This window comes from Apis laboriosa, unplaced genomic scaffold (assembly GCF_014066325.1).
Source record: "Apis laboriosa isolate Shangri-la unplaced genomic scaffold, ASM1406632v1 scaffold16_cov148, whole genome shotgun sequence".
Taxonomy (NCBI): Eukaryota; Metazoa; Arthropoda; class Insecta; order Hymenoptera; family Apidae; genus Apis; species Apis laboriosa.
The window spans coordinates 3832369-3845452 of NW_025222129.1; the positions used below are offsets into that span (position 1 = coordinate 3832369).

General features: G+C 23.4%; 5 protein-coding genes across 8 annotated transcripts in view; 2 read left to right on the forward strand and 3 right to left on the reverse strand.

The window, feature by feature from the left end:
- LOC122710993 (ubiquitin carboxyl-terminal hydrolase 48-like) overlaps positions 1-4585 on the reverse strand; it is a 75239-nt gene extending 70654 nt beyond the window's left edge. Inside the window, exons 1-11 of one of the 4 annotated variants that reach the window (XM_043929315.1) lie at positions 4216-4581; positions 3722-3861; positions 3436-3639; positions 3032-3358; positions 2617-2853; positions 2282-2532; positions 1599-2131; positions 1435-1536; positions 939-1342; positions 491-854; positions 230-414 (exon numbers count right to left, since the gene is read on the reverse strand). In XM_043929315.1, coding sequence (XP_043785250.1) covers positions 230-414; positions 491-854; positions 939-1342; positions 1435-1536; positions 1599-2131; positions 2282-2532; positions 2617-2853; positions 3032-3358; positions 3436-3639; positions 3722-3855 — 2741 coding nt within the window. In that variant the 5' untranslated portion in view covers positions 3856-3861; positions 4216-4581. Of the gene's footprint in view, positions 1-229; positions 415-490; positions 855-938; positions 1343-1434; positions 1537-1598; positions 2132-2281; positions 2533-2616; positions 2854-2952; positions 3359-3435; positions 3640-3721; positions 3862-4215 lie in introns of those variants that run through there. The other 3 variants (XM_043929314.1, XM_043929316.1, XM_043929317.1) reach the window with 3 other exon arrangements.
- A 35-nt stretch (positions 4586-4620) lies between these two features.
- On the forward strand, positions 4621-5607 carry LOC122710994 (mitotic spindle assembly checkpoint protein MAD2B). The gene is made up of 3 exons (XM_043929319.1): positions 4621-4769; positions 4863-5160; positions 5235-5607. Exons 1-3 carry the CDS (start codon positions 4751-4753, stop codon positions 5539-5541), a joined length of 624 nt encoding a protein of 207 aa, XP_043785254.1. The 5' UTR covers positions 4621-4750; the 3' UTR covers positions 5542-5607.
- Positions 5608-6815: 1208 nt separating this feature from the next.
- LOC122711368 (DET1- and DDB1-associated protein 1) lies at positions 6816-8352 on the reverse strand. Its single transcript, XM_043930092.1, has 4 exons — positions 8194-8352; positions 7710-7848; positions 7575-7636; positions 6816-7485 (listed from the first exon to the last, which is right to left on the reverse strand). Exons 1-4 carry the CDS (start codon positions 8212-8214, stop codon positions 7378-7380), a joined length of 330 nt encoding a protein of 109 aa, XP_043786027.1. The 5' UTR covers positions 8215-8352; the 3' UTR covers positions 6816-7377.
- Positions 8353-8666: 314 nt separating this feature from the next.
- Positions 8667-11460, forward strand: LOC122711366 (TBC1 domain family member 31). The gene is made up of 4 exons (XM_043930090.1): positions 8667-10169; positions 10255-10724; positions 10831-11057; positions 11119-11460. Exons 1-4 carry the CDS (start codon positions 8784-8786, stop codon positions 11400-11402), a joined length of 2367 nt encoding a protein of 788 aa, XP_043786025.1. The 5' UTR covers positions 8667-8783; the 3' UTR covers positions 11403-11460.
- A 182-nt stretch (positions 11461-11642) lies between these two features.
- LOC122711367 (adenine phosphoribosyltransferase) lies at positions 11643-12840 on the reverse strand. The gene is made up of 5 exons (XM_043930091.1): positions 12723-12840; positions 12493-12600; positions 12149-12380; positions 11961-12039; positions 11643-11889 (listed from the first exon to the last, which is right to left on the reverse strand). Exons 2-5 carry the CDS (start codon positions 12573-12575, stop codon positions 11747-11749), a joined length of 537 nt encoding a protein of 178 aa, XP_043786026.1. The 5' UTR covers positions 12576-12600; positions 12723-12840; the 3' UTR covers positions 11643-11746.
- Positions 12841-13084: the final 244 nt, after the last annotated feature.

Consider the following 13084-nt stretch of genomic DNA (forward strand, 5'->3'; position numbering starts at 1 on the left):
GCGTTTTATTGAAATAATTCGATGTGTAATTTGGCGGAAATTTTAAATTTAAAAAATTATCTATTTTTAATAGACATTTTAATGAAATTTTATTATCTATTGCTTATGATTATAATTATTAAAAATAAATAGAAATAACTTATTTCTATTTGTTTTTAATAATTATATTATATGTATATATTATATTATATATTATTGAAAAGTATAAAAAAATATACAATAAACTCACCGAAGGAAAGAACGCCAACTGTCCAAAAATCCCTTCTCCACGATATAAAATGCTTTTTCTGGCTCTTCACATTTTAATATTTCATTCCTATTTCTACCATGATATAAATCATTTAACTCGTCCTTTTGTTGTTTGGCTTTTATTTTATCATCTTTTTTTGCCTTCTGTGCATTTTCCATTTTTTCCTTAACGAAAAAATACCTCGATATTAAATTATAAAATAATTTCATTTTTATTTCAAATATAATTCCGAAAAAATACCTCACAAATGGAACATGAGCTAGAACCAATAGGATACTCCTTAGATTCTGGAAAGTATTTTCGAAGTATCATCCAAGCTTCGCGGGGTACTATTTTTCTTGTTGAGTCTGGTGTTTTCAATGAACCATGCTCACAAAGTAAATCTTCATTAAAATAAATTATAACTTCGTTCTCTTCTCCCTCTCCTGATTCCTTTATTCGTTCACTTTCCTTGCTTTCACTTTTCCTATCTTCTTGAATACTATTCGGATCTTGACAATCTTCATCCTCAATTTCTTGTTCCATATCGTCCATAAATTTTTCCATTGCAAGTCTTCGCCACGATCTCAATGAATCAGCACCCACAACATAACTAGTCTCGAATCTGTTATCATCAAAGTAAAATTTATTTTATTTTATAAAATGATTTATTGGTTTAAATTATAATTAATATAATTAGGAAACTTACGGTTCTTTAAAATTGCGAATGAGTTCACTAACTTCCTTGTAATCACGTTCAAGTGATATCTTGAAACGAAGTAGTTTATATCGACGTTTCACACAAACTTCGCAAAAAGAGTTTTCATCCAAACGTGGTCCACCACGATATTTATCATAAAGTATATCTGCAGCAGCTACAGGAATACATTTTGCCCGATTCACTTTTAAAGGATCAAGTCGATAATGTGTACACATCAATGTAGAATTATCTATTGGTGGTACTCCATCGATGAATGAATGTCCATTTAGCCATTTTGATAACCAATCATTTGGAATCCATTGATATTTCTCCCATGAAATTACATTCGAAATAATATTATATACATCTATGACAAGTTGTCTTTTTAAATTCTGATCTTCAATCTCCTTTTGCTATAAAAAAATATTGTTAACAATAAAAAAATATTTCTTATTCAATTATTTAATTCTAATCTTTTTTTATAATCTTTATTTATAATATATACCTTTTCTTGTTGAGTTGCCAATAAACTCAATTCATGTTTTACATTTTCTTGTCTCACTAAATCACGCAATGTTGGACTCACTTCCCAATTTTCAAATTCCATCTGTTAAATAACAAAATATTTTTATATAAATATCATTAAAAAAAACAATTCAATATACCGACCTCTTCGTAAAAGTCACGTTCTCCACAACTCATAGCTCTATGTGCGGCACCGTTTAAACGTTTATAGTCTATCTTTACAACTTTGGCTAATGATTTTTTAATAAATATATCGTGCTGATTTTCTTTATTATCGAATTCGTAATGTTTGCCATTTTGTTCATCAAAAGTAGATTCCTCTCTTACAGATACTTCCATTACAATATTTTCTGAGGATACTTTCGAAATTTCCATTTCCTGTTTAGTTTCTATTCCAAGCTTTAACATTTTCTCAGAATTATTCACATCCGAAATTGTATCATATTTACATTTTTCTTCATCTAATGAAACTGATTTTTCTTTAACTATCACGATGTTTTCTTCATGCACTGTGTTACAATTGCTATTAGTTTCTGTATCTAATTTTTTTAATTTATTTTTTTTTGTATTATTTATTCGTTTTTCAGAAGTAACTTTTTTATAAACTAACATGTATGCAGTGTTAGAAGATAAAAATCCTTTCGGTATACGACCTCGTTTTATGATTTTTGAATTCTCTGTAATAAACAATTCAAACTTTATATTATTTTATCAAATAAAATATTATAAAATATAAAAAATATAAAACATAAAATTATAAAATATAAAATAATATAAAATAAAAATATAAAATATTTGTTCATTATATTACAGAAATTTATATTTACCATTAACTCCATCCTCAATTCTTTTATTCTGCATTTTTTCTACTTTATCATCACTAAATTGATACCATTCTCCATTTGAATTGCATATATTTGCAATATAATGACCCGAATGTGCAGATGGTCCTTTATGACTCAAAACTGCTACAAGACTGTACAAATGAGTTTGTAGCGGACACCTCACATATTCTGACATATCAAGATCTTCGGGAAACTGTATAAAAGAATTCAACTTTCTTTTCTGCCCAGAATCTCTAACAAAGATAAATTATAAAATAATTTATTAACATAATATAATAATTTAATAATATAACATAAACATTATAAAATAAAAGTACCTATGAAACACAAAACGCATTAACTGTATATTTAATGTTTCTGGAAGAGATTCCAAGCGTATAAAACGGCGCGCATCTTTTTTGTCATTGCAGGTAACGCAGTGATACTGATTTGCTCCAGTCAACTGTTCCACAGACAAGTATTTCTCTATTGCCTCTTTCAAAGTGGCTGCAAGTTGTAGATCCAATTCGTAGAACGTTGTGGACGTCGGATATTCAGTTCCGCATTTCGAGCAACTGCGCCAAACATAAAACTCGCGTTATTTAGAAAGAAATAACTTCTCTCGGTCAGATCAGTTGATCGCACCAGTCATCGCAGCGAGCAACGTGTCCTACCATGTTCTCATCGTCAAGATCATCAGCATCATCATCGTTTAGGACAATTCTCATTTGTTTTCCACTTCAGAAAACCCACCAATTGATATAGCTGTATTTTCCTTGGGTCAGCCTCTGCAGCATCTGCTTCAGTTCTGAGTTTTGTTGAAGTTTCCCTTCGATATGGCAGAGAAGCAGCTTGGAGAATTCCTGTGCATCCTGCTGAGTTCTAGTATCCAATGACAACGCGATTGCAAGGTTCATTGGATCGAGTAGACGACGATTTCCAAATTGCATCATTGCAAATATATATTGCAACTGTCCAACTGCTGTCACTGGATGAAATGGTACTCCTGCCTTCTTAGCTTGACATAGTGCTTCCTTTTCCTCTGGATCATCTGTGATATTCCACTTGTATATTATTCTCCTAAAAATATCAAATTTCATTTTATAGTTGCAAAAAAATTAAATATAAAATAAATTGATATTTATAAAAATGCATACCTCATATCTTCATTATGAAACCACATTTGAATTAAGCTATTAACATAACAGGTTGCACCTAAATTCTTTAGACCAACATATTGTGTAGGATCGCGTAACTCAGATAAAGAACTTTCTAAAGGCATTACTTCAGCAGGTTGTGACTTCATATATTTTTCTTCTCCTAATCCAGTCAAGCACTGTGGATTGTTTGTGCAGTTACGTCTGAAAACAAATTATATATTTATTTTTAAAATATTTAAAAATATATTTATGTACATTATATTTATATAAGTATATAACTTACTTGCAATTTTTACATGCTTTTAAACCTATTCTATAAGCAGTTTCCAAATGTATCCTTTCTATTTGGTCTAAAACCACACCTTCCACCCAAGCCCATGCTAATTTGTCTAAATCAGTCTTTTTTGTTGGTGGCATTTTTACCTAGATTATAACAAATAATAATACATTTTTGTAAATAAAATAAAATATTTCTATGTTAATTTTATATTAAGATTAATATTTTTAAAAAAATACTGTTTTTTACTGATATGTTGAACAATATCATATTAAGAGTAATATATACATTTCAAATATATGTCTCATTTCGCGCCACAAGAAAATCACAATAGAATCACAGAATAAAAATGAAATGAAAGTGCCATTTAAAATAATCAATTTTTTAAAAAGAATATTATCGAAAGTTTAGTGATATAAACGTAATTAAATATTGAATTATGAAACTTAACATGTGATATGTAAAGTTTTATATATCGAAAATATATAATGTATACTTACATAGAAGTACTGTATGTTCCTGATTGTTGAGGTTATGAAAGATGCCGCTGTGAATATTGTAAAGTACTGTTTTTCTTTTACAACATTATCTGAATGTAAAAGAACTTTATTACGTTCGCGAGCTTATTGAACGCAAGCATCTATTGATAACTTCCGTGAACAGATAAAAAAGTATCATCAAAACACTATAACTGTTTGTCGTATACACTAACCGCCATATGCAATCGGCTTCGACCTAGGCGCGCGTCAAATCAATCGCTGCGTAATTCATTACATCTAAATTAATACATATTTTTAAAAAATAAAAATAATATATTAAGATCAAAACATTAATCTTTCTCAAATATAAGTAATAAATATATCTGTATACGCATAAAAAAAATTTCATAAATATTAATATTTGTTACTTTAATTAAATAATATATATAAAAAATTTTCAATAAAAAAATTAAATAGCTAATATTAAAATTGTAAGCTTAAATATTTTGTTCTAATTATTTATTATATTTTTATCATTTTAAAAACATTCTAAAAAATGTCTGAAGATAAATTAGGTAAATATTGTTCTATATTTTTATCTATTTTATTAATAATAAAAATATAAAATGTTAATAGATAATTTAAAAATATTTATATTTTATTTACAGTTACTACTGATATTCTACTGGAATTTTTAGAAGTAGCATTCAATCATATCTTATTTTTTAGAAATTTATATCCCAAAGAAATATTTGTAAAAAAAAAAATTTATAGCGTAATTGTATATATTTCTGAACATCCTGAGCTTAATGAATACATAAAAAATGTATTAAATGCAATTAGAGAATTAGTGAAAGAGAATGAAAATAACATTAAAGCTGTGAATCTAGTTTTTTATAATAAAAAAAGAGAGCCAATTGAGAAATTTATTTTTGATTTTATTAAATTACAAGCAAATAGCACAGAGTATGTATCCTTAAAGGAATTTAATAATAATAATAATAATAATACATTATTAGCTAATTTAAAATTTATTTTAGAAAAGATCCATATTATTTAAAAACAGAAGAATCATTAAGAACAATTTGTTTGAAATTATCAATGTGTGAAGCATATTTGAAACCATTGCCAGAAGACTCATCCTTCTCCATTGAAATTCAAACACATGAAACTGCACATATTATTTTAAGTGAAAATCCTCATTGTGAAGATTTTCCATGGATTATCGATGAAAATGCTTTTGAAATGACTAACAAAAATTTACTTCCATTGAAAACTATAAAAACAGATTGTCTAAATTTACAAATGTATGTTATTGAAGATGAAAATAAGAAATGCACAGATTAATTACAACTATATGTAATAATTGATTTTATAATATGTATTTATTAAATAATTATTAGTCTTAATTATAAAATATTTAATTATTTTTTTATTTTACCATTTCACCATTTAACTTCTATTAATTTTGTTTCTAAACTTTATCATTTTTATCTGTTTGAGTTAAATTGACAAAAAAATTCATAAACTATTAATTATTGAATCTTTTCATAAATTTAAATAATTATTGAAAAAATAAACAATTATTTATTCTAAAAGCATAAAGTAGATCAATAGAAAAAATAAAATAAAGATTTTAAATAATATAGAAATATATCAAATTTAAAAAAAAATACTTCAAATATAATTTCTAATGCACATGTACTTTATAATAATTAATAATTATTAATAATTCAACGAAAGATTTATTTTTAAATATATATAGAAAATTGTTTAAAATTTATATTACAATGCAATTTTAAAAATGCATAATTTTTTTCTAAAAAAAATTTTATTCGTACAATTAAAGTGTTAATTTAATTTATTAAAAAATATTAGGAATACATAATTAAAGTTATGTTACTGATTTTCATACATCGAGAAACTCTTTTCTATCTTTCTCTTGTAACCAATTCTTATTTTGACGTCATATAATAGATGCAAAATGCCTATGAAATTCGATATTTTTATTAACAATTTTATTCTTTAGCAATTTTAATAAAAATTATACTTTTAATTTTCTTATATTTTTATGTAAAGATAAAAAATATTTTTATTTTACATTCATATTTAACTTATTACTAATAATTTATGAAAAAATATTTTTGATTATTAAATTATTAAATAGTTTAAATTTTACCAGGCAAAGTCAGAAAAGGAATGAAATAATGAAAACAAAACTAATAGTAAAATTTTATTTTAATAAAAAAATTTTTGAAAGTAAAAATTCAATTTACTTTAAAATCAATTTTTTAAATTTTATTATATTTTATACAGTGTAAAAATGGTACGTATAATATTATTTTTTATTTATTAGAAAAAGAAAATTGATTAAAGTATTTTTCTTTTCTCATATAACTTATAAGATATTTTTGATCAGTAATAATACTTATTTTCGTAAATTAAATTAATACTTATGTTCATGAATATAAATATATACATAACTGACAAGATCTTCATTTTAAATTTTTTGTTTATCTTATAATGATACTATGATAAAAAAAATCAATATAACCTAATATTTTAAGAATAATATATCGAATATATTTTTTGTAAATTAGACGTACATTAAACTTATTATTACATAAATATGTAATATAGATTTGAAAACATGTGCATTGTAAAACAAATTTACAAAATTATTTCAATAAATGCTCTATTATATCTTAAATTAATAAAATGTTAATAATTTTTTCTTAAATCGTAACGCACATATGTTACATTAGTCATGTTTTGTTGTTAATAACAATGAACACGTTCACCTATACATATTGTGCAGTATAGAGCAATTATTATTTATGCTAAATACAAATTTTTCGAACCAAATGTTAAATATACAATATAGTATAAAGCGACGAACATGAAATTAATGTAATACTTGTTTTTATTACAATGACTTCACATATCCAAAGAAACATTATTTGAAAACGTTATTTCCTATATTTGTAATATTCACATAATATTTAATTTGTGTATATTTAACATCTAAAAAGCAACGTTTTGAAATAATTTTTCTGAATTGTAGATATGTTTATAATATTTAAAAATCATATAGTTTAATAAACAATGAAAATTAGTTTAGCAAATAATGGAAATGTAGGTAGGTGAATAATAATGAAATTATAATTATAACTGAGTTGCAGTTTATATGGTATTGTTTAAATCAAGACGTGGCCTTTTGCTATGAACTGTAGCAGCATCATCTTCAGAATCACCATTAGCAGACAAAAAATCACGTTTTCTATCAGCATGCTAAAAAATATAATTGATAATAAAGTAAATTTAAAATTTAAAATATATAACAGAAAATATTATTTAAAAATATGTATATAATTTTATACATTTTTATCCCAGTGTTGATGAAGATACCTTAGTAGTATGGTTGTTTTCTCTGTAACTATAACTGAAAATAATAATTAGATTTATATTTATTCTTATTGTAAAATTATTATAAATATATATCCTAAAGTTCTTACTTTGTTCTGAAGGATGATCTTTTGTAGGAAGATAAACTGAAGGTTTTTTTACACAAGTTCTGTTTCCACTATCTGTATGAAAATTAGCGAAGTTATTTTCATTGTGAGAAGGCAGGCCCTTTAAAAACTCAGCAACAGACTACAAAGAAAGAAAATCAGATTGAATAATTTAATTTCTAAATAAAAATAAAACCAAAAACTTGCTTTCTCTTTTAAATAATGAAAAATTAAAAAAAAAATTTACAAATTTTTTTTTTTGTTAAATTATATAGATTAAATATTTAAAAATAATTTATCCATTTATTATTAAAAAAATTGTAACAAAAATGTATAAAAAGTAATTATTTTTTTCAACTAAAATTCAAAGAATGATTTATCATTTATTTTTAAAAAATTTTAATACAAGTTGTATATAACCTAGAAAACAATCAGTTCATATCAAGAAACAATTATTATGAGATTATAAATAAAAAATATATTTTACCATTTTGTAATTATCTGACATATCACGTTACCGATCACTTAAAATATTTTTATTTCTCGCTGAAGAGAAACTAATTTTTAAAACTTTCTAATTGATACGAAATCAACTGCCATCATTTCGCCGAAGAACCACAGAATCCAAATGTCTAGATTCTATTTCTCTAGTTAATGACGTAATAAGTAACAAAAAAGTATCTTATTCAAAACGGCAAAATAGAAAATTCATAAATATATAATATATCATATCTATACATTTTAGAAATATCGAGTAACTTTCTTTTTTATAAAGAATATTTGCAATTATAATTTATTATTTAATTATTTGTTAATCTATATTATATATATATATATATATTATATATATATATATATATATATATAAAATGATTCAATATATAATATTTTACATAATTTTAAAATAATTTAATATAATTATATAATAATAAAAAAATCTGACTATCATTTTTTTTTTTAAATTTCAAACAAATCTAGATAATGTAAATAATGTCATGTTTGACATTTCTCAATGTAAACATAACCAAAAAAAAATCGTAGATATTATAATAAAACTTATTTTTAAAAATTAATAGAATGTACAAAAGAAAATGGAAGAATTTAAGAAAAATTGATAATGATAATTTTGAACTTGAACCAGAAATAACTAAAAAATCGCAATGCTTTTCAAGAGTTAATTTTGCACATATAGCATTTGATTGGAATGAAGAATATTTCGTTGCAATTGATACAGCAGGATATTTATATTACATCGATTTAACAAATAATTATCCTTCTTATAAAAAATTAGGTAATATTGGAATAGCAACATTTATAGGATGTAATCCTATAAATAAATGTGAAATATTAGTTGGTCTTACTACAGGTGATATAAAAATATTAAAAGTAAATATAGATGTTTCTCAATTTTGCCTATTAATTGCTCATAAAATACCACCATTACAAATTTCTTTTTACAAGAAATATTGTTTGACCTTTTCATGTAAAGAAGTTATAATATGGTGTTTACATTCTTGTAGTAAAGCTCAACAATTAAAAATTAATACAAAAAATTGTATAATAAAAAAAGCAAGTTTCTCAAATTTAGGACACATTGCTGTACTGTATTATAATGATAATTTTCAAATATGGAATCACAATCAATTTGGAAATAATATTAAAATTGATGCAAAAATATTTGGTATACGAAATATTAAAGATTTTGTCTTTACACAAAATGGAAGAGCAATGATTATAGTTAATATTCAGAATAAAATTATCATTTTGAATACATGTAACTGGAATTTAATGAAAACTTTAAGTTTACCAGATAATTTTATTGGAGTAAAACATTTATCTCTTGTACCATCACCTTTGGATGGTGGAGCAAATAATATAATAGCTTGTATTTCTTCAACTTACAATTTATATTTTTTTGATCTGAATAAATCTTGCTTTATTAATATTCTACAACCTCTTAAACCAATAAAAAAAATTATAATTTCTCCTACTGGCAGATACATAACATATATAGAAAAAGAGGGTCATTTAAAGTTCATAATTACTGAGAAATTATTTTTAGACAAATGTGAATCTTTACAAAAAATAGAACCATGTAGACCAGTTGCACATGAAATATGTGATCATTTACAATGTGTTAGACAAAGTATTAAGCGCGAATTACGTTTAGAAAGATTAACACTTATTCTAAAAGAATTTGGAGAATATCCTGAAAAATATCGTGTATTAATATGGTCAACTATTTTAAATTTGCCAGCCAATAAAAGTGCATATAATGCTCTAGCTAATAAAGCTGCCAATATAAATTTTACTTTAAATATTTTAAAAAATCATCCATTAGCAAGTAGAAGTAAAAAAATATTATTAATGACAATAGTTAATTGTTTAATACAATGGTGTCCTTTATTAATACAATGTTCATTTTTACCAAACTTAGTTTTTCCATTTCTTATGATTTTTCAGGTAATAAAATAAATAAATTAAATAAATATTACGATTAAATAGATAGAAGATCAAAAATACATTAATTGATTTATTTTTATTATAGAAAAATCTACTATGTGGATTTGAACTTATTCTGAGTATTTTATTAAACTATTGTCAAAAATGGTTTGAATATCATCCTTTACCACCATTAAATATATTAGGTATAATAGAAAATATTCTCCTACAAGCAGATCCATCTTTATTAAATGTTTTTTGTGAACGAAAAATAACATCCAGTGAATATGCATGGCCACTTTTAAAGACTGCAATGAGTGAAGTCTTGTCTGGTCCTGAATGGTTAATTTTATGGGATCATTTAATATCTTTTAAAAAACCTTCACTTTTATTAATGAGTGTTATTGCATACAGTATATGTTCTCGTGAAATTATCATATCTTCATTGCAAACGCAAGAAAATATTAAAAAATATTTTATTAAACAAGGCCATATTGGAGCACAAGAATTATTAAAAGTCGCTCAGAAGCTTGATAATAGTATACCATTAAGAATACATCCTAGTTATTATCTTAGGTATAATAATATTCTTTAATAAACATAAAAAACGATATTTTATATTGTTTTCTTATATATATTTTCTTATATACATTAAAAAAATACTCTACATCATTTTTTTTAGAAATGAAATAATTACATTGCCTTTTAAAGGACCATATCCTCCATTTATGACAAATGATTTTCCAAAATTTTTAACAGATGAAATTTCTATCTTCGAATTAGAAAAATTAAAACAAAAAGAAATTATGCGTGAATATAATCATATAACTACAAAAATTGCAGAAGAAAATAGATTAAAACATGAAGCAAAAACTTTTATAGATGAAATTCATCAAATAAGATTATCTGGTAAGACTATAGATTATTAAGAATTTTGACAATATAAAATTCAAACTTATTTCTTTTTTAGAAGCACAGAAATGTTTCAAAGAATATACATTTAATAAGGATTGGGAATTGAAAGCAATAGAAGAAGATATATCCAAAGCTAAACATAAATGTATTTGTGATCAATTTCATGATATTCCACATTTAGATTTAGAAACTTCAAGTAATGAAGATATGGTAGATTTAAAAAATGATAAAAGAAAATATTACCAACAATTACAACAAGATGTAGACAATTTGGAATATGAAGTACAAAGTTTTTTAGATTCATTAAGATCTCAAAAATCCAGACTAATTAATACTTAATATATTTTATAATAGAAAATTAATATATTTTTTTAAATATGTGAAAGATTGAAATATAATAAAACATCATATATCATTTAAGAACTTATTAAAACATATAATTATAAAATTTATGTATAGTATTTACAATATTGTGATTATAAAATATCTTTATATAAAAATATGTTATCTTTATATGGAATTATAATAAAAAATTGTCATATACATAGATTTTTGCATATTACAAAAATATTTTTTTAAATGTTTTGTTTATAGAATAATGATGATAGAATAATAATAATAATATTGTATTTTATATTGTCTTTAAACATAAAATTATACTTTTTATGTATATTATTTTAGAATTAAGAATCATATTGAATAAATGAGTGAACAGGTACACTAAGTTTTTCTCTTCCCTTTAGTCCAATTAATTCAATTATTGTTAAACATTCAATTACTTCACCACCAACTGCTTTCACTAATTCTACTGCAGCTTCCATGGTACCTATTTAATTTTATTTTTCTAATTTTTTTTGAAATTTAATAAAATTTGTTTTTTTATTATTATGGTCTTACCTCCTGTTGCTAGTAAATCATCTACAATAAGCACTCGGCTTCCTTGTTTTATTTGTTCTGTTTGTATTTCAAAAGTATCCTACATCAGATAAAAAGAAACAAAATAAAATACATAATGTTGAAAAATTAAAAATTGAAAATTACATTAAAATAACTAATAATGAAAGAATTTTATTTTATTTACTGACCTCTCCATATTCTAAATTAAAGGAACGATTAAAAACCTTTCCTGGGAGTTTTCCTTTTTTTCTAATTGGCAAAAATGGTTTTCCTAATTCCATGCATATTATAGGTCCAAAAAGAAAACCTCGTGAATCTAAACCAACTATGAAATCTACTTCAAGAAATAAAATATGTTCCACTATTAAATCTTTCATTGCTCTCACTGCGGAAATATTGCGGAAAATACCAAATATATCACTAAAAATAAAGTTCTAAATATATAACTTTTTAAATTATAACAAGATTAATTATAATCAATATATATAAATTATTAAAAAATATTATTAAATAAAACAATTTTATTTCTTACCGATACATAATACCGGGTTTAGGAAAATCAGGAAAAGTGGTAATTGAATCTCGTAATAACTGAATCTTTTCGTTTTTATTCATATTCGTTATTTTAATAATTCAATGGCTGCAAATGATATATATAAATAGATATATGTAATACCTCCTGCTTATATGAATATATATAAAATTTCAGAACAAAAAATAATATACGAATATTATTATTACATAACTAAAATGAAAACATACCATAAGATTATAAAAGAAAGAAAGAAATGAAGTTTGATTAAGAATATCACGTGCGTATTTATATAAATTACATTGTGATGTTCACGAATGATGTGAAGTACGAAAAACGAAAATTTTCAAAATGGATCATAATTTCACAGATAAAATTGTTATATAAAAGTAATTAGAAGTAGAAAAATATAATTTTCTAAGTGATTAGATGATAATTTCTTAATTTTGGAATTAAAATTCAAATTAAAACTTAAATTCTTAAAAATTAATAATATTTAAATATTTTTTTTGTTTGATAATTAAAAACATGTGTTATAAAGATATCAGAAGATATTTATAATTCTCAAATGAGAAATATTATGATATATTTT